The sequence below is a fragment of the Podarcis bocagei genome (genome assembly GCF_964188305.1).
Source record: "Podarcis bocagei genome assembly, chromosome: 7".
Lineage (NCBI taxonomy): Eukaryota > Metazoa > Chordata > Lepidosauria > Squamata > Lacertidae > Podarcis > Podarcis bocagei.
The window spans coordinates 68,386,665-68,414,539 of NC_138132.1; the positions used below are offsets into that span (position 1 = coordinate 68,386,665).

The 27,875-nt window shown below is 45.3% G+C and overlaps 1 protein-coding gene across 1 annotated transcript; it reads right to left on the reverse strand.

Annotated features, from left to right (window-relative positions):
* On the reverse strand, positions 1-27,618 carry LOC308591554 (trypsin-3-like; the record flags this gene model as incomplete). The annotated part of the gene is made up of 6 exons (XM_081202321.1): positions 1-150; positions 2,066-2,332; positions 5,499-5,640; positions 7,210-7,369; positions 22,520-22,630; positions 27,564-27,618. 6 exons carry the CDS (start codon positions 27,616-27,618, stop codon positions 1-3), a joined length of 885 nt encoding a protein of 294 aa, XP_081058447.1.
* Between the last annotated feature and the right edge of the window lie 257 nt (positions 27,619-27,875).

The window sequence follows — 27,875 nt, forward strand, 5'->3', positions numbered from 1 at the left end:
TTATTTCTTGAAGATGGTCTTGTAAATCCATTTCTGGAAGTTGGAGACTGCCGTGTAGACACCTGGGTATCTGGGGCTGGCGCAGCTGTGGCCCCAGGAAACGATCCCAAAAACGCGCCCTTCACACACTAAGGGCCCCCCAGAATCGCCCTGGTGGGAGAAAGAAAGGGGGGGTGGAAACACAGTGAAGAGAATTAGCATTAAAGCTTTGTCAAAGCAGCTGCTAATATCCATCGGTTCTTTATATTAAAAAGCAAACTACATTTTTAAAAAGTAATTTCACAAAGCTCTTTTAAAGTCTCGACCCATCCCCACCTGGTCCCTGTTGGAAGCATAACACTCAAAAGGAAGAGTGGCACATTTAGGAGCCAGTTGCTGGAATAGCCAGACAAGTTTCTTGGGAGTGGCTCCTAAGTATGGGCCATTAAGGTAACAAAGGAAGTGGCTCTGTGCAGGATTCATACACAAACAGATGGGCCCCCTCTCTCAACTAGCCGTTAGCTGGTCTGGCCTGAGGTGTGCATGAGACAGCTAGAAGCAGGCAGAAAACAGAGAGGCAGAGACATGCTTAGTTTCTGCTTGAACCCAAGGCTGCAGCTCTGGGAGAAGCAAGACCTTATTGGCGTGTTAATGTTGTGAAAGGTAGAAAGGTAAAAGCCAGTGTGGGGTGTGTGTGTGTGTGTGTGTGTGTGTGTGTGTGTGTGTGTGTGTAAAAAAGGTAAATGTAAAGGATCCCTGGATGGTTAAGTCCAGTCAAAGACGACTATGGGGTTGCGGCGCTTATCTCACATTCAGGCCGAGAGAGCCAGCATTTGTCCACAGACAGCTTTCTGAGTCATGTGGCCAGCCTGACTAAACCGCTTCTGGTGCAACCACGTTTACTTTCCTGCTGCAGCAGTACCTATTTATCTACTTGCACTGGCATGCTTTCGAACTGCTGGGTTGGCAGGAGCTGGGGCAGAGCAAAAGGAGCTCACCCCGTCGCGGGGATTCAAACCACCAAGCTTCTGATCGGCAAGCCCAAGAGGCTCAGTGGTTTAGACCACAGCACCATCCACGTTCTTTACGTTTACCTTTGTGTGTGTACTAGAAGCTAGAAGCAGGCTGCAGGCTGGGCAGTTGAGTGACAAAGGCATGCCTGATTTCTGCTGGAATCAAAGCCTGTGGCTATGGGAAGACCCTCTTGGATTTGGGATGCTAATGCTGTAAGCTCCTCCATTGTAGGTTTAGGTTGTATATATTTGGGGTGGTGTGCAACAATATATGTCTAGGTGCATGACTGAGCATGGAAGCGTGCAGTCGTTGCCTCCGAAATTTAATTGCTAGGAAAGAGGGAGGGGGTGAACCCCAAAGAACAGCAACATCATCAGCTCTCTCGAAGAACATTTCAAGAAGGGATCCCCCAACCTGTCAAAGACGAGAACAGCAATTTATGGGCAACCAGGAAAACTGGGACTGATAAAGCAGGAAGCACTGGATTATCTGCCCTTGGAATTAAGCCCTTCTCAAATAAAGATGAATCACAGCTGAAGGAGAAACGCAGAAGGTGGGCAGCAGGGAAAGGTTTATTTCTGAAAGGCACAGAGTGGGGGTGATTCTATCAACACAGCCACCATTCTGGAAGACAACAGGAAAGTACAGTACAGGGTGGGGAGAACCCTCTTTCATATCCAAAAACCCAGGGGTGGCATGGAATCTCCAGCCTATTGGCAGAGAGGGGATGTGACTAGGGAGAGTCTCAAGGGCCAGATAAAGAGAGCTAGAGGGCCACATTTGGCTCTCAGGCTTGAGAACGTAAGGAGAACCTGCAAGACCAGGCCAATGGACAAGCTAGTCTAGCCTCCTGTTCTCACAGAAGCCACTCAGATGCCTGCAGGAAACCCGTAAGCAGGATTCGAACACAAAAGCCCTCTCCCCTCCTGTGGTTCCCAGCAACTGCTATTCAGGAAGTGTTACTGCCTCTGACTGAGACCCCAACCCAGCCTCCCTACGCTAAGCTGATCAGTTTTCCAAAGAGGCATTTAGTCTTCTGAACTTCCTCTGCTAAACGGACACCGGCATTTACCTGACAGGCATCTTTCCCCCCGGTGTTGAACCCGGCGCAGATCATGTTCCTGGTGATGTACCCGGCGTACGAAGAGGAGCTGTTGCACTTCCACGTGGAGATGATGGGGAGGTGGACGCTGCGCAGAGTGTCCGACGTCCTGCCCCCGATGGGAGTGGTGTAACCCCAACCGGAGACTTGGCAGAAACGTCCGTCCCGGACCGTGGCTCCTTGCTGGGGAAGGGGCACGATGGAGACAAAGGGGCTGTAGGCCACCGGCCGGTTCAGCTGTTTCGAGACATCAAGGGATGGGGGTGGGGGCAGGTTACTTATCCATCAATTCAATCTCACCCAGATGCAGACCCTCCAGTTTGGGCCGGTGGTGCCAATGGTTGGCGTGCTCAGGTGTATGCAAAGAACCCACACCTGAGAAGCAGCTCCATTGAGCTCCTTCATCACTGCAACCGTCTCACTCAGTTGCCATTTGTTCAAGCCCAGACACTGGTGCAGCATCAGACAAAGGAGGATTGGCAGGTGCCACTGCCTGCTTGCTCATTGACTTTTTAAATTTTTAATTTTAAATGATATTTATTGAGTTTTATAACATATAAATACAATCTTCGTTTTTTCACATAAACTCAAGCTCATTTGAGCTCATTGACTTCCCCCCTTCCCACCTCATGGTTACTTTATTTATTTGCTATATCATCACATTTCTAATTTCCCCCCTTTCCTATTGTCCTATTTAATTTATCTGTAAAAAGGTAGAATTTTCAACCTTATAAGCCTTTTCAAATCATTCCTGCCAATGCTGTTAACTGTTTACAATTGTCCTTCAAATATTGTATAAATTTCCCCCAATCTTTTTGGAAAGCTTGATCTCGCTGGTTTCGGATTTTAACCGGTCAGCTTCGCCATATTCCATCATCTTCGTCTGCCACTCTTCAATTGTTGGTAACTCCTGTTGTTTCCATTTTGGGGCTATTAAAATTCTTGCTGCAGTGGTTGCACCCATAAATAATTTTTGATCTCTTTTAGGAATTTTCTTCCCCTACTATAACCCAGTAAAAACACTTCCGTTTTTTAAAAAAGGGTGTGTGTGTGTGTGTGTGTGTGTGTGTGTGTGTGTGTGTGTGTTATTATATATCAAATTTCAGAAGGTTTTCATGTCCACCACATATGGTAAAAATTCCCTTCTTTTTCTTTACATTTCCAACATTCCTTATTATTCATTTGATACATTTTAGCAAGTTTAGTTGACGTTAACTACTGCCTATACATCATTTTCATAATATTTTCTTTCAATGCACTGCAGGCTGTAAATTTAACGCTTGCTCATTGACTCTTTGCCCAGCACTGATGTGGTGAATTGTTTTTTGAAACAGAAGTTATACTGTTACATACAGCCTGTTACGTCGCATGTGTCGTTACCAGCGAGCAAGCTGGCGAAAACAATGTGGAGACAGAAGAAGAGGAACAGCTGTGATAACGAGGGTACAGTGGTGCCTCGCAAGACGAAAAGAATCCGTTCTGTGATTCTCTTCGTCTAGCGGTTTTTTCGTCTTGCGAAGCAAGCCCATTGACGGATTAGCGGATTAGCGCTATTAGCGGCTTTTAGCGGCTTATCGGATCAGCTGATAAGCAGCTTAGCGGTTTAGAAAAAGGGGGGGAGGGGAAAAACCCGCAGGAACTCGCAAGACATTTTTGTCTTGCGAAGCAAGCCCATAGGAGATTTGTTTTGCGAAGCACCTCCAAAACGGAAAACTCTTTCGTCTAGCGAGTTTTCCGTCTTGCGAGGCATTCGTCTTGCGGGGCACCACTGTATTATAGATTTAGGAGGGGACCCCCCCCCCCAAAAAAACCCATAGAAATGAATAAATGCTAGGATTTTGATTCATTGGCATATTGACGCAGGCCTGGCCAGGACGCCTTCTGGGCTTGACGAGGCATCTGACCGTCGCCTGAGCCTTCTCCAGCTAAGGAATTGCACATCACCTCTCTAAGTGAGGCCCACCTGGGCTGTGGGTCCTGGCCTTCTTTCCTTCAGCTGTAAGTCCTGGGATCCTGAGGTCAGGGGTGGTACGTCCCATTTTGGCACTTGAGGCAAACAGGAAGTGCAGCCCTGCTCTGCCACACCACCACTCGCCACCTCTGTGCCACCTGCCAGTGGCACTGCAGCTGTACCACTGCTTGTGGAGAAGCACCGCTGGCATTGGCAGGCCCAGACAGAGGGGGCCCATATGGACCACTTGGCCCGGGCCTCTGATTCCAAGGGGGCCTCGGTCAGCATATTCACAATCGCTGGGGATGCACTGGGGCAAACGCGGAGGCGCAAAGGCGGTGGCAGTGGTGGGCGGATTCCCTGGGGCCATGGTTGGCAGCGCGAGGAAAGCATTTTTAAATGTAAATACTTAAAATAATCCTTTTCCCTATGTATTTTTAAAAAGCACTATTGTATATTTATATTTTCCATTTTGTCTTTATATGCAGATACGGTTCAAGCCTTGAAATAAAATTATTTGTCAGCATAACTTTTGTGAAAATTATTTATATACTTACTTATTTATAAGACTTCAGTTATCCCCAGGGTAAAAAAACGGGGGGGGGGCACATTATCTACCTGGCCCGGGCCTCTGCCTGGCTCTGCAAGGCCCTGGGCATTGGTGCTGATTCCCTGAAAGAGCTTGCAAGATCTCACCCAAATCTCATGAGATCTTTTGCTCTCCTTGACATTGCTCTCTTTGCAAGACTTTGATGAGATCTCGCAAGACCTTACAGGAAACCGACACCTATACTAGCACCGTTTCTCTGGCAGAGATGGGGCCGTGGCAGGAGGCATCCATGAGGCAGCTACTTCACACCACTTCCTGGATAGGTGGGCCTTGCCTGAGGTCATTATAGGCATACACACTGGTATCTGTTTACCTGTAAGCACAAACCTTTTTTAAAAAAACAACAAGTTTCTCAGTCTACCAGATTTGCACCAAACAGCAGCCATATGTTGTTTGTGTGTGTGTGTTGTTCCAAGCCGGGGAAGCTGAGATACATAGGGATTTGTTTACATGTGCACATGCACCTTTTGTGATCTACCATGCTTGCACAAGCTAAAAATAAGCGATGCCTCACTCCAAACTAGGTAAGGATTTGGAGCTGTTCACATGAAAGGCTGCCCGTTGTTTCATTTCATCCCTCTTCCCTTCCCAGCTCAACAGCTTGGATTTCCTAAAAAAAAGCTGAACAACTTTGCCTGCCCTTCCCAAAAATCCTGGCTATGCCCATGACTGGTGTCTCTCCGTTATCTTTGTTTTTCAGTCCCCCATATAATTGCAATTTTAAAAAGTCAAGATCTGGCCAGCAGGCTGTGGATCCTGGCCCACCTGGTCCACAACTCCAGCTGAAACTCTCCCTTCCTTTCGATCCTGACCCCATTCTGACACCCAGGAAACTTTGTTACCTTGATAAGCATGATGTCTGCATTTTTGGAAGTGGCGCTGTATTCTGGATGGACCACCATGCGGGCAGGTCGGAAGATCTGCTCCGTGCCTTCAAACGTGGAAAGCGAATATTCCCCGGCTACGATCAGCATCTGGTGGATTCTGAAAGAGGAGCAAGAAAACGGGATGAGGGTGGATTTATCACAAACATGTCAGATTTGGGTTAGGCAGGGGTCTGTTATGCAGGATTGTCAGATCTTGATATGTCTTTGGGCTTACCACATATGGGCAGTGTAGTAACCTCTCCAGAACCATATAAGACACTAGTTAATTTGTAGGAAGAGCTTTGCTGTAAAACTGGCAACAGGGGGAGAAATCTGGATAAAAGCTGTCCACTGCCCCTTTTCTCGGGTTTCCTCCTCTATCCACCTTCTCCTTCATGCTCCTTTCCCATTAAATTACTACTCTACAAAAATTTCCTTCAGCCGCTGATACAGAAAAAATTGGGGTGGTTGGCTTTTGCTGCCCAACTCCCCAAGGGACTGAGTCCCCTAAGTCCATGATTGGTCAGAGATGAATGGATGGAGGCAGGATGCAATGAAAGCAAGGCAGATCTTTATACTACTACTACTAATAATAATTTATTACTTATACCCTGCCCATCTGGCTGGGCTTCCCCAGCCACTCTGGGCGGCTTCCAACAAAATATTAAAATACAGTAATCCATCAAACGTTGAAAGCTTCCCTAAACAGGGCTGCCTTCAGATGTCTTCTAAAAGTCTGGTAGTTGTTGTTCTCTTTGACATCTGGTGGGAGGGCATTCCACAGGGCAGGTGCCACTACTGAGAAGGCCCTCTGCCGGGTCCCCCGGACCTCAGTGTCTGGGTAGAACAATGGGGGTGGAGACACTCCTTCAGATATACTGGGCCGAGGCAATTTAGGGCTTTAAAGGTCAGCACCAACACTTTGAATTGTGCTCAGAAACATACTGGGAGCCAATGTAGGTCTTTCAAGACCAGTATTATGTGGTCTCAGCGGCCGCTCCCAGTCACCAGTCTAGTTGCCGCATTCTGGATTAGTTGTAGTTTCCAGGTCACCTTCAAAGGTAGCCCCACATAGAGCACATTGAAGTAGTCCAAGCGAGAGATAACCAGAGCAAGTACCACTCTGGTGAGACAGTCCGTGGGCAGGTAGGGTCTCAGCCTGTGTACCAGGTGGAGCTGGGAGACAGCTGCCCTGGACACAGAATTGACCTGTGCCTCCATGGACAGCTGCAAGTCCAAAATGACTCTCAGGCTGCGCACCTGGCCCTTCAGGGGCACAGTTACTCCATTCAGGACCAGGGAGTCCTCCACACCCGCCCGCCACCTGTCCCCCCAAAACAGTACTTCTGTCTTGTCAGGATTCAACCTCAATCTGTTAGCTGCCACCCATCCTTCAACCGCCTCCAGACACTCACACAGGACCTTCACCGCCTTCACTTTATTTTTCTGTTTTCAACAGAGTTCCCTCCCCTCCTAGGAAGGAGGCAAGAGGGACTCAAAACCAAGAAGAAACATCTCTTTCTGCTTTGGATTTTGAACCTTTGATGTGCTTTTGAGTTTGTGCAACGTTTCCAAATCAGTGCTGCCTATTTCTGACCGGCTCCCACCAGCCTATTTTGATGCAGGATGCCTGATGGATGGACCTGGAGAGCGTTCATATGTTCTGCAGTGTGCCTTGGCTCCTTACCCTGTTTTGCAGTGGGCGGCGGTCAGGACCCAGTTCCGACTGATGAGGGCTCCACCACAGAAATGGTAGCCTGTATTCCTCTTCAGAGAGACCAGGTACTTGGAAGAGTGGGGTGAAACTATGTAGCCCCCAATGATGCGTTGGGAGTCGCTCACGCCATCTGCAGAGCGGAGGGGAAGAACTGTCATACAATTTTCAGAATCTCTGAGGGGGCAAAAATCTATACACGGGACCCAGCTCCAACTGAAGGCTCCTCCAAATGTACTTTTTTAACTGTACATTTATTACAGTTTGTGGACCTTTATGTGTGATCATTTCAACACAGCTTGGGCCTCGCAAAAGCAGATGTAGGGTTGTTGCGCCCAAAGCCAGTCCTACTCAGAGTAGACCAATGCTTTTTTTCTTTGGGGGGGGTACACAGGGATACGCATACCCCTAAACATTTGTGAATATTTGTACTTTTGTCCATTTACTGCATTTATTTTTCCTGATTCGAACTATAAAATGGGGGTTTTCTTGAGTCAAAATGAGAGTACAGTGGTACTTCGGGTTACAGTGGTGCCTCGCAAGATGAAAAGAATCTGTTCTGTGATTCTCTTCATCTAGCGGTTTTTTTGTCTTGCGAAGCAAGCCCATTGAAGGATTAGCGGATTAGCGCTATTAGCGGCTTATCTGCTGATCGGATCAGCTGATAAGCAGCTTAGCGGCTTAGAAAAGGGGGTGGGAGGAAAAAAACCCAGCAGGAACTCGCAAGACATTGTCGTCTTGCAAAGCAAGCCCATAGGAAATTCGTTTTGTGAAGCACCTCCAAAACGGAAAACTCTTTCGTTTAGTGAGTTTTCCGTCTTGCGAGGCATTCGTCTTGCGGGGCACCACTGTACATACTCTTCAGGTTACATACACTTCAGGTTACAGACTCTGCTAACCCAGAAATAGTACCTCGGGTTAAGAACTTTGCTTCAGGATGAGAACAGAAATTGTGCTCTGGCGGCGTGGCAGCAGCAGCAGGAGGAGGCCCCATTAGCTAAAGTGGCGCTTCAGATTAAGAACAGTTTCAGATTAAGAACGGACCTCTGGAACGAATTAAGTACTTAACCTGAGGTACCACTGTACCCCTAAACATTTATTTATTTATTTTATAGGAAAAAAGCACTGGAATAGACCCGGTGAAAATAATGGACATGACCTTCTTAGGCCTGGTGACTTCAGTGGGTTAACTCTGAGTGGGACCCATTCTGCTTCGTTTCCAATTAGCACACACCCAATAACTTCCTGCTCTGATCTTTTTAATACCATAATTGTTCCATTTTAAGCTTTTTCTTGGTCTTGTCCTGTATTTGTTGCACTTTTGCAAGATGACCTCTCCTGACAGGGCAAAAAACTGGGCAAACGTCACTGGTCAGCTAGTGTAAAGCAAAATGATGTGTGGGCAGCCCAGTATAAATCTGCTACTAGTGCATTATTATTGTGTCCGTAACATGTTGCAGAAAACACACAACAGCCACCAGTTTGGAGGGACCCCTAGTCTAACCTAGAAGTTTTTATAAGGGTCAGATAGAACCACATGACCTGCCCTGACCTATCATTGTTGAGACTCCCTAGAGACGTAACTGAAACTGCAACAGATTGCTGCAGCGTGAAGTGCTGCTACTGCTTAGTGTTTCAGCCACTCAGCCAGGCCCTCCCTAGCGTTACTATCCGCCTCGCTCCCTACCCCCATGCTCACTGAGTATGCTTGGTCCTAACTGGGCTGCTGGGAGTGGGGGAGGTGCCCTATCCTTAATCCCTCCCACCCTTACAATCTTTTTTGGACTTCTGTAAACATTGGGATTTCACACTTGTGTATGGTGATACTGTTTTCATCCCATAAGCCAGAGGTTTTCATCTTTTTTGGGTCCACGGCTCCCTTGACCAACTACATTCTTTCTGCGGCACCCTTGTGGGGCCCAGTTATGTCACCCTGTTATGTACTGAGTTGAATAGGATCCAAAATGCAGCAATCTGATTGGTCCTAGAACAATAGGATCCAAAATGCAGCAGTCTGATTGGTCCTAGAACAATGCAGCAGTATGATTGGTCCACAAGAGCCACCCAATCCAGCTCCAGGTGGAAGTGAATCCACAACCTGATTGGCCTACAGGAGAATCCTGCAATTAGCCAATCACATGCAGCCCATTGTGTAAATAATGTATATAAAGCAGATATTGTGGGGGAACTTCCATTCCTCCTCACCACTATGAGCTGAATAAAGAGCATGAAATCCACTCTCGACTCCGAGTATATTTCACACCCCTTGCCTGCAGAGCTGGCAGCCCCTCACCCCTTTTCAAACACCCTCCCTTGTGGAGTGTTCCCTCAGCCTCCTCTCTTCTCCCCTCTCTTTGGGAGTCCTCTGGGCAGCCGCAGCTGCTGCCCTAGTCTCTGAGATCCCCGCCCCTGAAGAGAGGTGCCTCTTCACACTGCCCCATAGGATCCTGGGAAGCAGCCCCTGGCCAGGCCCAGAGCCACCATTCACCTGGGGAGCTTGCAGCCAGGGCTCCTGCAACAAACAGCAGCACAAGCCTTTGGGAGGCCGAGATGCGAGAGGGCATCGGAGGAGGGAGGGAAGGAAAGAGGGACAGAGGCCAGTATTGCCCACTCTGACCATCATTCAAGGCACCCCAGGGTGCCACGGCAAATATGGTTTGAAGCTCAACATCAAAAAAACAAAGATCATGGCCACTGGTCCCATCACCTCCTGGCAAATAGAAGGGGAAGAATGGAGGCAGTGAGAGATTTTAGTTTCTTGGGCTCCATGATCACTGCAGATGGTGACAGCAGCCACAAAATTAAAAGACGCCTGCTTCTTGGGAGAAAAGCAATGACAAACCTAGACAGCATCTTAAAAAGCAGAGACATCACCTTGCCAACAAAGGTCCATATACAGTGGTGCCCCGCAAGACGAATGCCTCGCAAGACAGAAAACTCGCTAGACGAAAGGGTTTTCCGTTTTTGAGCTGCTTCGCAAGACGAATTTCCCTATGGGCTTGCTTCGCAAGACGAAAACGTCTTGCAGGTTTCTTTCCTTTTTCTTAACACCGTTAATACAGTTGCGACTTGACTTCGAGGAGCAACTCATAGAACGCAGTGTACATAGTAGCCTTTTTTGAGGTTGACTTTGGTATTTTTGAAGCTTTTCCAAAACTTCTTTTGCAGCCATTTGGTAAGTTAAGCTTTTAAAACTTTTTGGGGGGGTTTTGGATTTTGGGTTGGGGTGTTTGGAATTCAAGGACTTGGTGTTGGGAAGGGGTTTGCAAGAATCTGGAAGCTTGGTTTTTTTCCCTGCATTTTTCTGATTTTCTGTGACCATTGGGCCATTCTGCTGTTTTTTAAAAAAAATTCTGGATTTGAATTTCTGTGTGCTGGGTGGCTGGGGGAACAGTTGGGGAGGGGTTTGCAAGAATCTGGAAGCTTGTGGTTTTTTTTCTGCATTTTTATGATTTTCTGTGACCATTGGGCCACTCTGAATTTCTGGGTTTGAATTTTGAAATGCTCTTTACAGTATGTGTGACTTTAAAGAGCACTTAATAAACTCTTGTTGTACCAAATTTGGCTTTGTTTGGACTTTTTTTGACCATAGGAATGCATTAATTGATTTTCAATGCATTCCTATGGGAAACCGTGCTACGCAAGACGAAAAATTCGCTGGACGAAAAAATTCGCGGAACGAATTAATTTCGTCTTGCGAGGCACCACTGTAGTTAAAGCTATGGTTTTCCCAGTAGTGATGTATGGAAGTGAAAGCTGGACCATAAAGAAGGCTGATCACCGAAGAATTGGTGCTTTTGAATTATGGTGCTGGAGGAGACTCTTGAGAGTCCCATGGACTGCAAGAAGATCAAACCTCTCCATTCTGAAGGAAATCAGCCCTGAGTGCTCACTGGATGGACAGATCCTGAAACTGAGACTCCAGTACTTTGGCCACCTCATCAGAAGAGAAGACTCCCTGGAAAAGACCCTGATGTTGGGAAAGATGGAGGGCACAAGGAGAAGGGGACGACAGAGGACGAGATGGTTGGATAGTGTTCTCAAAGCTACCAGCATGAGTTTGACCAAACTGCGGGAGGCAGTGGAAGATAGGAGTGCCTGGCGTGCTCTGGTCCATGGGGTCACGAAGAGTCGGACACGACTCAACGACTAAACAACAGCAACAACAAAGGGTGTCACGGCACACTGGTTGAAAACCACACTTGGAGAATGAGCTCACAGTTAGCATATAGGACAGAAAGCTGTTAATAGTTGGCCTTAGAGACGCCTCCTCTGACCATCACTGATCACTACACCAGCCGTTGCCTCATTCATTCGCTTAGTTTTCAGAGAGAATACAGGCAGCATTGCTGGCGAATCCATTTTATTCCAGTGTTTTCTGTGTCGTTCTCCAGTCTTGATTCGTGATGATTCACTGCACTGCACCCCACCATGAAAATACAATTTCAGCAGCAGACTGTGAATGTGCTGGTGAGGTTTCCCCCTCCTACTGGCCCTTTAATTAGTCATTTCCTGTTCTCGGTATGTGCCTGCTTTAAAAAGAAAAGAAAATACTGAAAGGCTAACAGTTCCCAATCTCTCTTTTCCACGAATGCCTTGCCATTTAAAGATAATGTTCTTTCTTTTAAAAATCAATTGGCTTTCTGCAGGCAATAGAATATCTGATTGTTCCAGCAAGTTTTTACTGCTGTGAACATTTTATTACTAAACTCTTACTGCCAAGTTTACTGCTGCTTACTTTATGCTCAATTTCATTGGGCTAAAAATTTAAAAGGTTTTATTCTGTTTTTCTTCTTTTTTAAAAAAATAATAATAATTCTGCTATTCTAACTGTTTTGCTCTTCCTACTCTTTTTTAAAAGTGGGGCGGGAATCACTTCCCTAATCTGGTTCTGTAGTCAAATATAACCCCAGTTAAAAAGACAAAACGAAAATTTAGATATGCTTGATAACGGTACCAATATTTTGGGTAAAAATGAAACTGAATTAAGGATGGCTGTTTTGAAAGCTGGAATTCAACCATAACAGTATGTTCTGCATCCTGGAAGGGGAAACTTTGCTAGTTTCCTCTCATTATTCAGAGGGGGAAATGATGAGAATCACTCCGACAGGAGGCAGCGATGGGCACTCAACGGATGGCTTTGAAAGATGGTTTGACAAAGTCATGGAAGAGAAGGCTATCCATGACTACACTATGCCTCCAGGGTCAGAGGCAGTAATGCCATCGGATACCAGTTGCTGGAAATTCCAGGAGGGGAGAGTACAGCATTCCTCAAACTCTGCTCACACGCTTCCCCCAGGCATCTGGTTGGCCACTGTGAAGTCTAGATGGGCCACTGGCCTGAACCAGCATCCCCTTCTTGAGTTCTGAGGAAACCTCCCTCCCATGGGATTTACTTCTGCTTAGACAACACTCAGGGACGCGGGTGGTGCTGTGGGTTAAACCACAGAGCCTAGGACTTGCCGATCAGAAGGTCGGCAGTTCGAATCCCTGCGACAGGGTGAGCTCCCGTTGTTCGGTCCCTGCTCCTGCCCACCTAGCAGTTCAAAAGCACGTCAAAGTGCAAGTAGATAAATAGGTACTGCTCCAGCAGGAAGGTAAACGGTGTTTCCGTGCGCTGCTCTGGTTCACCAGAAGCAGCTTTGTCATGCTGGCCACATGACCCGGAAGTGTACGCCGGCTCCCTTGGCCAATAAAGAGAGATGAGTGCCGCAACCCCAGAGTCGGTCACAACTGGACCTAATGGTCAGGGGTCCCTTTACCTTTACCTTTACCTAGACAACACTCAGAATCTTGACTCTTATGTACTAAGCATGGATCCTAGAACAATAGGGAAGTAAGATCCTAGAATGCAACAACTGATTGGCCTGCAGGAAAAGACCAATCAGGCTCCAGGAGGGAAGCAGAATCAGCCAATCAGATGGGACTCATTGTGTAAATAATGTATATAAAAGCCTGAGGTTTGGGGGGCAATTCAATCACTGTTTTACAAGCTGCAATAAAGAGCATGAAATCACTGCAGGACTCCGAGTACGGTATATTTCATTGACCAAAGAGATAGACGTTACCAGATAAAGTAAAACGATCTCAAAGGTCATGTGCAGGGGTCAGCAAACTTTTTCAGCAGGGGTCAGTCCACTGTCCCTCGGACCTTGTGGTGGGCCAGACTATATTTTGGAAAAAATATATAAATGAATTCCTATGCCCCACAAATAAACCGGAGATGCATCTTAAATAAAAGCACACATTCTACTCATGTAAAAAAAATCAGGCAGGCCCCACAAATAACCCAGAGATGCATTTTAAAGAAAAGGACACAATCTACTCATGTAAAAACATGCTGATTCCCGGACCGTCCGCAGGTCGGATTTAGAAGGCAATTGGGCCGGATCCAGCCCCTGGGCCTTGGTTTGCCTACCCATGGTCACGTGGAACCACAGTTTTAATTTTCCTTCCAGCTGATTGCGAAAAGGCGACACCTGAGCAGCGCAATCTTCCTGTGGAGGCAACCAGCGACAGCTCTTTTAAATGCACATTTAAGAGTTACCTTTTTGAAATATGAGTGTACTGTTTTTCAAAAGAAAAACGACTGGAAATTGGAAGAGGAGACTTGTCAGGAAGCAAGAACATCCACATTTATGTTCTCTGGAGTGGAGATAATTGCTCTGTTATGCAGCGTCACTTTAGTTCGGGAGGGGGGGTTAAAGTGCTTTTTAAAAAATAACAGATAATGTGACTTCTTAATCTGCATGTTCTTACACATGCTTAGAATCACAAAACTGTAGAGTTGGAAGGGACCCCAAGGATCATCTAGTCCAGCCCCCTGCAATGCAGGAATCTCAACTTGATCATACATGACAGGTGGCCAGCCACTGCTTAAAAGCCTCCAAGGAAGGAGAGTCCACAACCTCCCGAGGAGACCGTTCCACTGTCGAACAGCTCTTACTGTCAGAAAGTTATTCTTGATGTTTCGCTGGGATCTCCTTTCTTGTAACTTGAATCCATTGATTTTGATCCTACCCTCCAGAGCAGGAGAAAACAAGCTTGCTCCATCTTCCGTGTGGCAGCCCTTTAGATATTTGAAGATGGCTATTATGGCAGTGTGGATTAAACCACAGAGCCTAGGACTTGCCGATCAGAAGGTCGGCGGTTCGAATCCCCACGACAGGGTGAGCTCTCATTGCTCGGCCCCTGCTCCTGCCAACCTAGCAGTTCGAAAGCATGTCAAGTGCAAGTAGATAAATAGGTACCACTCCGGTGGGAAGGTAAACGGCGTTTCCGTGCACTGCTCTGGTTTGCCAGAAGTGGCTTAGTCATGCTGGCCACATGACTCAGAAGCTGTACACCGGCTCCCTCGGCCAATAAAGCGAGATGAGCGCCGCAACCCCAGAGTCGGTCACGACTGGACCTAATGGTCAGAGGTCCCCTTTACCTTTATTATATCTCCTCCCAGTCTCCTCTTCTCCAGGCAAAACACCCCCAACTCCCTCCAACATTCCTCATCAGGCTTGGTTTCCAGACCCCTTGATCATCTTGGTTGGCCTCCTCTGTACATGTTCCAGCTTGTCAATATCCTCCTTAAACTGTGGTGCCCAGAAGTGGACACAGTACTCTAGGTGTGGTCTGACCAAGGCAGAATAGAGCGGGGCTATGGCTTCCCTTGATCTGGACCCTAGACCTCTGTGGATACAGCCTAGAATTGCATTAGCTTTTTTCTTTTCTTTTGCTGGCAGTGAATCCCATTGAACTCAGTGGGGCTTTGTTCAGGGAAAGTATGCTCACCATTGCAGTGCCTATAAATGAAGTTGATTTGCCAGAGGTTATTTGTTTAATTTACACAAGCTGCAAAATCCCAATTTCCTTGGCAGAGAATCTGCATCGCCTTAGTGCGAAATGCCCTACAGCTCTGCAGCACAGCAGATGCTTTGCTTGCAAAAAGTCTCCTTCATCCTTTCTTTAAAAAAATATTATTTAAAGGATCGACTAGCTAGCAAGTTGATTGACAGCCCCTCCGCTTGGTTCCTCAAAGGCCTGCTGCCAGTCAGAGCAGGCCGTACTTAGGTTACATGGTGTCTACATTGGTGTATACACTGAGGGCTGCTGCCCATTGGGACTGGTAGGGTTGTTGCAGGAATTTATGTATAGGTTGGGGGGGGGGTTCCCCTCCAGCAGATATCATGCACATGCAGCCCACTACCAAAACCAGCACAAACGCTTTTGTGATTTGTCCCCACAAAACACTTCATCACAGTTTCTTCCTGTCTATTCAAAGGGCCTTTGCTGCACAATACCAACTTTAACAATTAACTCATAAATGTATCTATGCACTGGTTCACTGGGGAAACTTCAGAAATTCATATAGACATGTGAGCTCAGCTACTCAGCAGCCCCTCTGTCTGAGTGAAAATCCCTGGCATCCTGATACCTGAGTGCCAGACAGGTAGCCATTCCAGAAATAACAAACCCAGATGAAGACAAAAGGGTGTGATTAACTTGGCTGGGAAACAGGGAAATGTAAATATATTTTTTGTTACACTTGATGGGTGTTTGGTGGATGGCAAGGGGAACCATGGGGCAGGGTGCAGGATGCTCAGATTACTGCCACCAGACCTCCCCTTTCATGATGTATGAGTGATGTAGTTTTGGGGGGTGTAACATGGGGATTGGCAGCTAATAAAAGTTTGGGTGCTCTTTTGTTCGGGGCTTCCATCTTTTTCCACCTTTGTGGCAGGTGGGAGTCCTGTCGTGACAGTCTTCAATAAAGACCAAGCCTACTGGCTGCTGTTTTGCTCTGGTATTCCTGGCTGGTGTCCTTGTTTTTTTTGTCCAAGGGAGCCCTCAGATTTCTCTGTTAACAGGGTGGAAGGCAGGGAAGCCGAACAGTAGGTGGAATCAGAGCCAATGACAGATGGAGGCACGTCAGTATATTTTTGTCCGCATCCTTCTCCTCCCTGAGGAGTTTTACATTAAAACTAAGGAGGAAGAAGCTGAAAGCCAGGGACACACCCCTGGGCAAGGGCAGAGTGGGGTGGCTGACAGCAGACAGGAGTTGGTGGGGCAGTGCCACATCTGCCCTAACAGATCAACCTGTACTGGGTGTCAGGCCAAATCAATAGAACTCAGAGCAAGGAGACTTGATTGGATACTTGACGCAGGAATTCACGAAGTTCTGGGGTTTAAAGGAGGACACAGATTTCAGGATTGTCTCGGCATATAGACTGGGAAGATTGGCAAGGAAAGACAGATCCAGGGACTGCTTGATAATTTTAAGATCAAAGGAAGAGAGAGATAAGATCCTAGGTCTTCACTTCAAAAAAGCAATCGAAATTCAAGATAAAAGGGTGGAAATTTACAGAGATATTCCGAGACAGTTGTTGGACCTTAGAGCCACCTATACAGAACTAGCAAAATTGCTGAGACACAACGCAATTCCCTATAGGTGGGAGTTTCCACAAGGATTATCCTTCACCTACAAAGAAAGGAAGGTCAAAATTAGAACACCTGAAGATAACCAAAAGTTCCTTCACGACCACGGAGAAGATCTCCAAAAAGGAACAGATTGGCTTCCAACCTTACCAACACCAATACTGCCTGGAGGCGGGCCAACGCCTGCACCCTTGGGATCTGAGCAAAAGGAAGGCACCTCACCCTAAGAACATCTTAATTAGAACAGGATGTCTCTGCAGCTACTTAGTTGGAATATAAATGGCGGGAATTCTCCGGAAAAAAGAAGGAGGATATTTCATATCCTAAAAAAAGAACAATTGGACGTAATATGTCTCCAAGAAACACATGTGACTAGGCTCCACAGGAAAGTACTAATCAATAAAAGACTTGGCCAAGAATTTATTTCATCTGACAAAGTTAAAAAAAGAGGTGTTGTAATTTATGCAAAGGAGAACCTATCACCAAAATTTCTATTTAAAGATGATCATGGAAGAACTCTCGCAATTGAAATTCAAACACAAGGAGAGAAGATTTTGATATTAGGAATTTATGCGCCAAATGATGGAAAATCAGAATTCTACAAGAAGCTGCATGAGACAATGATGGACTATCTGGACTATTCTAACATTATTGTGATGGGAGATATGAATGGGGTGGTGTCAACAAATATGGACAAATCCCAAAATCAAAATTTAACAACAGACGGCAGACTTCCTAAAACTTTTTTTGAAATGACAGACAATATGGACTTGATTGACATTTGGAGGACAAAGAACCCCTTGGGTAAAGAAGGAACCTTCTTTTCTGAGGCCCATCTGTCATGGACACGAATCGACCAAATTTGGATATCTAGAGGGATGGCACCGAAAACAAGAAAAGTGGAAATCTGCCCAAAAACCTGCTCCGACCATAACGCCTTGAAAATGGAATTGAGACTTATCCCAACTGGATCCTTCAGATGGAGAATGAATGACACCTTGTTGAGAGATCAAGAGATTGTTAAGAAGGCCCAAAAAACCCTAAAGGACTATTTTGAAATAAATTTGAATACTACGGTGGAGAAAAGAACAATCTGGGACGCAAGTAAAGCTGTAATGAGAGGGTTTCTGATACAACAGAATACAATAAAGAGAAAATTTTGGAATGGAAAAAATGAAAAAATTCTAGAGAAAATAAGTGAAGGAGAGAAAAAGCTGAGAACCAAACCAAAGTCAAAAGAGGTGCTAAGAGAGATCAAATTCCATCAAGCACAATATTCGAAATTGATCAATCAAGAGATTGAATGGAAAATTAAACAAATGAAGCAGAGATCGTTTGAATCAGCAAACAAATGTGGAAAGTTGTTAGCTTGGCAGTTGAAAAAAAGACAAAAGTTAAACACGGTTACAAACTTGGAGATTCAAGGAAAAATAGTTCAGAAACCAGAAGAAATAAGAAAGTGCTTCCACAGATATTTCAAAGAGCTTTATGCACAGGGGCCTCAGAAAGAATCGGAAATAGACCAATTTTTGAGGACAAATGGACTATCTAAAATAAGTCAAGACAAAAGATCAATTCTCAACAGCAAAATAACTCAACAGGAAATTGAAGGTGCCATTCAAAATATGCAACTTGGCAAATCTCCAGGCCCGGATGGACTCACCTCCAAATATTATAAGACTTTGAAGGACTTCTTGATACAACCGTTGTTGGAGGTTTGTAACCAGATTATGGAGGGGAGGAGGGCACCGGAAACGTGGAAAGAAGCATTCATCACATTGATACCCAAATCAGAAAGGGAAAAGACCCAGCTTAAGAATTACCGTCCCATCTCACTCCTGAATGTGGATTACAAAATATTTGCAGACATTTTAGCGAATAGACTTAAAAATGTATTAAAGGAAGTAATTCACAAGGACCAAGCAGGCTTTCTCCCTGGTAGACACATGTCTGACAACACTAGGAACATTATTGATATATTGGAGCTGTTGCGAATTAGAAACACAAGGGCAGCCTTAATCTTCATTGATGCGGAGAAAGCATTTGACAACATTTCTTGGATGTTTATGAAGAAAAACTTGAAAGGGATGGGAGTGGGACGGGGGTTTGAAAATGGACTAGAAGCAATTTATTCAGAGCAAAAAGCTAAGCTGATAGTGAACAATGTGGTATCGGAGGAACTCCAAATTGAAAAAGGGACACGACAGGGGTGCCCTCTATCCCCTCTGCTATTTATTTCTGTTCTGGAGGTATTGCTGAATATGATCAGGGAGGACCAGTTGGTGCAAGGTATAGTGGTCGGAGCGAAACAATACAAACTGAAAGCTTTCGCAGATGACTTAGTCTTGACAGTACAGGAGCCAGAATCTAGTACAAAAAGAGTTCTGGAACTTATCTTGGAGTTTGGTCGGGTGGCGGGATTTAAGCTAAACAAACAAAAAACTAAGGTTTTGGTCAAAAATCTGACACCTACAGAGATAGAGGGGTACCAGAAAGAGACAGAGCTAAGTGTGGTTAAAAAAGTGAAATACCTGGGGGTATCCTTGTCCACTAAAAATTTAAACCTTTTTAAAGATAATTATGAAAAATGTTGGTTGGAAATTAAAAAAGACTTGGATATTTGGTCAAGATTGAAACTTACCTTGTCAGGCCGAATCGCAGCTATAAAGATGTGTGTTTTGCCAAAAATGTTATTTTTATTTCAAACCCTTCAGGTCGTGGACAGAATGGAATGTTTTGGAAAATGGCAGAAGGATATCTCTAAGTTTGTCTGGCAGGGCAAAAAGCCCCGAATAAAATTTAAAATACTAACTGACTCAAAAGAAAGAGGGGGGTTTGCCCTGCCGGATTTAAGGTTGTACTACGAAGCTGCAGCCTTCTGCTGGTTGAAGGATTGGTTTCTGTTGGAAAACACCGATGTCCTAGATCTGGAAGGGTTTGATAATGTGTATGGTTGGCATGCATACTTGTGGTATGACAAGGCGAAGGTTCACAAACTGTTTAAAAACCATATTGTCAGAAAATCAATTTTTGCCGTTTGGATGAAGTACAAGGACTTATTAGAAAGTAAGACCCCGAGGTGGTTATCACCAGTGGAAGCCAAGATTTCTAAAAAAAGGCCCAATATGGAGGCCTACTGGCCAAAATATTGGGAATTGATTGAAAGAGTTGGAGATAATTGGAAGCTCCAAAGCCAGGACAAACTAAAAAATAAGGTGCGAGATTGGTTACATTATGCTCAAATTCAAGAGGTATTTAAAATGGATAAAAAAGTGGGTTTTCAGTTGGAGAAATCGAAACTGGAGACGGAGTTACTAGAACCAAAGACTAAGGTACTTTCGAGGATGTATGACTTGCTGCTTAAATGGAACACACAGGATGAGACAGTTAAATCTGCTATGATAAAATGGGCACAGGATGTAGGACACAACATTATGTCTGAGGACTGGGAAAGGTTATGGAACACCGGTATGAAATTCACGGCATGTAGTGCCTTGAAAGAGAACATTATGAAAATGGTATACCGGTGGTACATGACCCCAGTCAAGTTGGCTAAAATATATCATCTTTCTGATAATAAGTGTTGGAAATGCAAGGAGGCAGAAGGGACATTCTTTCACCTCTGGTGGACTTGCCCGAAAGTAAAGGCCTTTTGGGAAATGATACATAATGAGCTGAAAAAGGTATTCAGATATACCTTTTCTAAGAAACCAGAGGCCTTTCTTCTGGGCATGGTGGACCGGAAGGTGCCAAAGAAGGATAGAACCTTGTTTATGTATGCAACCACAGCAGCAAGGATCCTTATTGCAAAGTTCTGGAAGACACCAGATTTACCCACACTGGAGGACGCAGCTGATGGACTACATGGAGTTGGCAGAAATGACTGGCAGAATCCGAGATCTGAGCGAAGAAACAATGGAGGAAGACTGGAAAAAATTTAAGGACTATTTGCAAAAATACTATAAGTTGTTTGAATGTTAAGATTTGCACGATTAAGAAACGTCACGCTTCTGCAAATTATCTAAGTAAATGATAAAGTAAGTAATGATGAAAAAAAACGAGATAAATTAGAAACAAAATATTATGTTTATTAAAAGTCTTGAAAACAAATTACAAACTTTTGAAATTGGTAACATAATAAACTCAAAGGTACAATAAGATGTGAAACAAGATAATAAATTGCTGAACTGGTTAGAATAATGAAAGCAATGTTGAGAGGATGTGAGGAGGTCCAAAAGAAAGTGAATTTGATGATACTTAACTTTTGTCTTCTTTTTTCTATTTTTCTTCATATATATATAAAAAAAATGTTTCTTGTATGTTGCTATGTAAATTAATCTGTTAACTTATGGAAAGAAACGCAATAAAAAATTTTATAAAAAAAACAACAACAAATCAATAGAACTCAGAGGCCAGCTACTAGCTTGAGCTGATGGCCAACCCTCCTCCTTCTGCAACTGGTGGTTGCATCCAATCCCACTTGCTTTAAGACATTAGCAGTAGAGAGTTTAGTTCTCTCTGCTCTCCGCTCCCTTCTCTGGCAAGGAGCGTCATAGCGGAGGTGGATATCCCTCTAAGGACAGCCTCCGACGGATCAGCTACTCAGCTCTCCTCTTCTCCCTGACAATAGCGAAACAAAGGCCATATATTATTCATTTAGGTTTTCTCGAAGGGGAAGTTGAGGAATGAGCAGCAGAAGCCCTGATTGTTTTTCATGGGGTTTCTTAATTATTTGCATCCTGAGGAAAGGGACAGCAAGCCATAGAACAGCAGTGGGAGACTGTTTTCAGCCGGAGAGCCGCATTCCCTTCAGGGCAGCTTTCCAGGGGCCACATGCCAGGAGCGGATGGGGCCAGAGGCAAAAGCGAGCAGAGCAATGAATGTGCATTTTATATTTGTGCACTAAGCTAGTTTCATCATACACCCCTATGCTGTGGGAATTTAGAGTCAAATCCAACAATGCATGTTTGCTAAATAAGGATATGAAGGGGTTAAGACTCACAGAGCTCCTGATTACTAGAGAAGGCACTGTGTGATGTCACTTCCCTTGAGTTCTCTGATGTGGGAAAAGTCAAAAGCATCTAATCTTATCTACTTCTCCCTGCCATAGAACAATTCTCTCTTTTCCACTATGCCTCCAAGGCAGATAGATATCTGTCTGGTCTCCGCTTCAGCAGAGACTCCATTTTTTAACTCAACTATGTATTTTGTAATCTAGAAGTAGAGTTTGCCGGCCTTCCTTTCATTACTTTTAATGTTGGAATCGAGGGCAAGATTTTTATGTGAGTGAAACACTATTTTTATGCTTGATTTACAGTCTGTTGCACGGTTCTTTTCTTAAGAGTGGGGAAAAGAAAAATCCATTCTGCTTCCACAGCCTGGATAAATAAAAATAAGGTTACACAGCCTGCTTCCAAAGTTTCCACTCTAATGTTGCAAGGCATGATGTTTTGAACAGCTAACTAATTGTTTTAAATGCTAAACTGATTACTTTAAACGTTCTGCTCACACACGAGTAACGGGGGGATGAACAGTAAATATATACCTACAAAATCCATCCAACATGTCCTGCATTCAGGCAAGCAAAAAGGTGTACCAGAGAAACTGCAGACAGGCTAACACACTCAAGGAGGGTATGAACTAAGGTTGTGGAGGACTGTGATCTGGGAAGAGCCCAAGGATCAGATATGAAAGCCAGGAAGGCAGTATCTGGCCTCTGGGCCTGCAGGTCATCTCCCAATCTATTCTTTCTTGGACAACATTCTGAAAGCAGCACCTGGAAAGATTTCCGGGCCTGTAATCGATTCTGGTTCTCTCATCCCACTACAAAAGCCATATGATGCTGGTACTCCCATACCTGGCCACACCTGTACATTCTCATCACTTCCAAAGGAGCCTCCGGTTGTCTCATCACTCCTGGAGACATGCTCAGGGTCGCCAGCTTTTGAGCTGATCTGCGGAGTCGTCCCTGGAACAAGAGTGCGATGTGCAGCTGTTACTGGCCCCCTGAATTGCCGTCTCAATTTCTTACAGATTATCAATGGGTGGGGAAGGAGCGGTTTTGCATAAAATTTGCAGATACTCATTTTTATGTGGATATATCCAGGTTTAGAAAGAATGGCTATAATTTAAAAAGAAGCACAAGGCATTACAGTGCTCTCATCATAGTGGGAGTGTGCAGGTGGCCTAGAGATTAGGGGGGGGGGAAATCTAATGCACTTCTTATTTAAAGCTGAATCCATAAAATTCACACTTTCCAAAATAATATGAGAACCAAAACACAGTGATCCGTTGAAGGTTGCACATAACTGATTTTTTATAATTGTTATTTTTGCAATGCAAGTTCTCCACTCAAATAATGTTTACCAAAATATATGTTTTACAAACAAACAAAAAAATACCGGTGTGCATAAAAATAAATATATTAGTGAAAGCAATGTACAAAAATGCATTTGGTCATGAGAAATTGCTTGCAAAAATGTGTACCTGGGTCAAAACTGCATACTAAATTGTGCTACTTAAGAGAAATTTACACTAGAAAGCTGAAGAATTTTCATGAGGAGTGTGTGTGTGTGTGTGTGTGTGTGTAACTAAATTTAAGATGGAAAAATCTGAGGGTCCGAGAGGACCAAAATGGACTGATCCTTTCCTCCTTATTCCCACAGCAGCCAGCTGCACTGATTGGTTGCATGCTTTCCTCCGGGATTTAGGGAAACAATGTGCAGCTTAACAAACTGCAGCTTCCAAAATTATTTGGGGGAGGCTATGACTGTTTAAACTAAGTCATAAACCAGTATGTAAATCGAAACACAGCTATCCTTTGAAAGCTTTACGTCTCTGAATTTTGCAATGCAGTTCTCCAACAAAATAACACCTACCCAAAAATTGTATATTACAAGAAACTTGTACTAAAAGGCTGATCAATTCTTTTTAGGTCTTTTTTTTTTGTTAAGGCTGACGTAGAAATGTGGATGGGACGTGGGTGGCGCTGTGGGTTAAACCACAGAGCCTAGGACTTGCCGATCAGAAGGTTGGCTGTTTGAATCCCTGCGACAGGGTGAGCTCCCGTTGCTTGGTCCCTGCTCCTGCCAACCTAGCAATTTGAAAGCATGTCAAAGTGCAAGTAGATAAATAGGTACCACTCTGGCGGGAAGGTAAACGGCGTTTCCATGCGCTGCTCTGATTCTCCAGAAGCAGCTTAGTCATGCTGGCCACATGACCTGGAAGCTGTACGCTGGCTCCCTCAGCCAATAAAGCGAGATGAGCGCCGCAACCCCAGAGTCGGCCACGACTGGACCTAATGGTCAGGGGTCCCTTTACCTTTACCTTTACCTTTAGAAAGGTGGATAAGCTGAACTAAGGATGGAAAAATGCGAAGCTAGAAATGGAAAAATAGGTCCATCCTTGCTGATAAATATGTCTGGCTGGAATGTTGGCAAGTTGGCAAAACAATTACCGGTAAATGTCACCTGGGTTTGGCAAATTCCCCATACTGAGGAGACCATTCCAGCACCAGCACCCCTGGTTCCAAAGCAGATTGGGTGCAGCGCACACTAAGCAAGCAACAATCCTGTCTGTGGCAAGTTACTCACCAATCAATGGGAAGAGGAACAGCAGGAGTTTCATTCCTTGCACTAGCTGCCTGTCCCCACTAAACCGTCCGCTGAAAGGGAGCTGCCCGCAGGACAGGCACTCAGTGAATCACCTCTTCCTCTGGGCATCCCGGTTCTTCTTTCAGTTGCCATGACAACCCCTATCCCCATGAGAACAGTGGGTCATTCACCTAAGAGGTCCTTCAGGGACGCAAGCACCTGGTTGACTTCCCTTCACCTTACGTTCTTCTCAGCTTCCTCTCCCAGCCCCTTCGCATTGGGATGAGGTGAAGGGCACCCAGATACTGCCTTTTGCCAGCTTGGACAGTGTTCCTCTTTCTTGGCCAGCTCCCCAGGCCCGCGGCACGAGAGACTCTTCCTAAAAGGAGCTTCCATCTCTCACCGCCTGGCACGCGGCGTTGCGGATCCTGCCAGGAGAGATCGCTGACAGCGCAGAAGGAAGAGGATCCAGCTTCTCGGTGCAGATGCTCTGTGGAAATCCTTGGGGAAACGATGAAGCTCGACCCCGCTTGAGGGGCAAAGCGTCTGTGCCTCGCACACAAGCGGAACCAAGCTCAGCATCTCTGTTGAAAAGATATCAGGTGGCGTTCTCTTCCTGGTGTTTAATCCTGGATTAGATGGACCATTGCTTTTGCTCCTTATAAAAGCAGTGCCATGTGCTTTGATGAGCCTGTAGTTCAAGGGCAACACACAACCATGGTGAACATCAACTTGGATGGCTTTAAGAGAGGATTAGGCAAATCCATGGAGGACAAGTCTGCTGCTAGACACAACGGCTGTCTTTGCTGTTGGGTGCAGTATGGCTCTCAAGGCCTCTTGCTGGAATATGCAGGTGGCCAGCTGTCCTGAGGTCCTGTGTGTGTGTTTCGCACTGGTACCTGGCTTTCCACTGAGAGAACAGGATCTGGAATAGATGGGCCTTTGGCCTGGTCCAGCAGCTTCTCCTTATGTCCTTAACACGCAGGAGGTCCCAGGTTCAGTCCCTGACATCTCCAGTTAGAAGCATGAGGTATCAGGTGAGGGGAAGGAGTCATTGCCCAAGAAGATTCTGGGGAGACACTATCCATCACAGTAGACCATGATATATAATGAGTTGAAAAAATGTTTAAAATAACCTTTTCTATAAAAAAAGCAAACCCCAAAGTCTTCCTTTTAGGAATTCTAGGTGCCGAAATCCCAAGGACATTATAGTTCATGCATACAGTTTATAATAATTTGAGTTATTGTAAGTTACCATGCATATGCAGGTCATCGTTTCAATAATTAATTGGCAGTTTGTGAAGCATTTCTGTATCCTTCTGCTGTGCTGAAGAAGAATTCCACGAAACAGTGGGTGTATCCAGAATCACTGTTCACTACATCTGTTTGCACATTTTGTGACTTTCAGAGATTTACAAGATTTCTGTTTATTTGGTTTTGCAGAGAGCGCATATTTCATGTGTTTCATTCTAGTCAATGTTCTGTATAGATTATATAAAGAGCTTATATTGACATTACATTACAGTGGTACCTCAGGTTACATACGCTTCAGGTTACATACGCTTCTGTTACAGACTCCGCTAACCCAGAAATAGTACCTCGGGTTAAGAACTTTGCTTCAGGATGAGAACAGAAATCGTGCTCCGGCGGCGCAGCAGCAGCAGGAGGCCCCATTGGCTAAAGTGGTACCTCAGGTTAAGAACAGTTTCAGGTTAAGAACGGACCTCCGGAATAAATTAAGTACTTAACCCAAGGTACCACTGTATGGGACTTGGTCATCGTGTTGCCTTTGGATATTACTGAAATCCCAAGGGAGCAGAAAAGACAGTTTATGTATGTGACCACGGCTGTGTGGGTGTTATTGGCCCAGAAATGGAAAGAAGATAAAGTCCCTACCAGAGAAGAAGTGGCAGATCGAGTTGATGGATTATGCCGAAATGTCTAAAATGACTAGAAGAATCAGAAATCAGGAAGACCAAAATTTTAATAAGGAATGGGGAAACTTTATAATTTCTGGGTTAGCGGAGTCTGTAACCTGAAGTGTATGTAATCTGAAGCATATGTAACCCGAGGTACCACTGCATTTATATATAAACACACACAGAGCACTGCAATATGGCTCCCTCTCTAGCATCAGACAGCAAAGAGAAAAAGAACAAAGGACAATAGCCCCACTTCACGGAACACAGTAACACAAACATCCTGTCTCCGTCACTTCCCACTCTGTGGAGTCAAAACATATACCGTCATGTGAAAGACAAAAATCCCATGACTGCAATCATGGAGCAGGAATTCTAACACCCTCTGCCAATCTTAGCACTCAAGAGGGTCTGTAGGGAGGGAGGCAATCTTTCACCTTGAATTGGGCCTGGAAATGAACTGGCAACCGATGCTTTTAGAACAGGGGTTATTTGAGTTGTACATGGAACTCGAGTCAGTAACCTGGCTGCTGCCTCTTGAACCAGCTGAAGTTTCCAAGTCATCTTCCAGGGCAGTCCCACGTAGAGAGTGTTGCAATAATCCTATCTGGAAGTTACCAGAGCATGGAGTGCAACTTACGTGGCAAGAATCACAATATGGAAGCAAAGCCGACTTGGCACCCTCGGAAAGGATTTGTTTGGAATTTCCCTTACTGCAACACAGCCATTAAACACTCAGAAGCCCCGACATCTCTCTACAAGTCCCTCCGAGCTGCGGATGTTTCCAGTTTCCATTTAATTTAGGAAGACGCTCTTTATGGTCCTAAGTAAAATATTGGTTCTTGGTTGCTCGATCAATAAATCCTCTCCGCGGATAAGCAAACCAAGGCAAAAGCTAACAGGGAAGCGCTCGGTTCTTCATATTCTGCTTGTTTCAGCTCAGTGGAGGAGAAAAAGAGAAAGGGAGAAACAGAGATCACACAACTGGGCAGCCCTTGCTTATTTGGTGTGTTGATTGGCTGTAAGGAAGATGGGGTCTTTTGGCAACTCCACCTCTTCTTGGGAAGAGGACCCTGAAGATGTGGAGACAGATCTGGGTGGCTGAGTTAGCCGGCAGGCTAGGAATTTATATGACCCTGAGAATGCCTGAAATTATAATATCTGGTACAGAGGTGAGAACCTCGAGTGTGTGTTTCTATAATACCATCCAGTGCTCATTATCTCTGCCCACAGAGGCTTTCCCCTCTCACCAGCCCTCCTTGGGTTAGACACTCATTGAACAGTGCAAAGCGGGCTGTCTAGAGCTGGGGATCTGCTTTGCTTTGACTGGGAGAGCTGGGTTCCTTAACAGCTCCTAAATCCGTCGCTTGGGAGGGGACCGCTCAGCCACCTGGGCACACCTGCAGCATCTCGCCTTTCCCATTCTGCGTCAGCTCCTCTGCCATGCCCAGACTGCCACCCGTACACAGGGAGCATCCCGTATCACCGCCACAAGACGATGCTGCTTGCTGAGTGGTGCTGTGGCAGCGGGCCAACCTGGCTGGGTAATGAAGGCAGCTTTTGTTCTCGGCCTCCAAGGCCAAAAGGAAGCAGCACTTAATCCACCACGAGGCCTCGGAGAGGCCAAAGCCAACACGGTTCTGTTTTGCCCTCTGTGTACTGAAATTAAAAAAAAGGTCTTATATAATAAATGTTCGTAAAT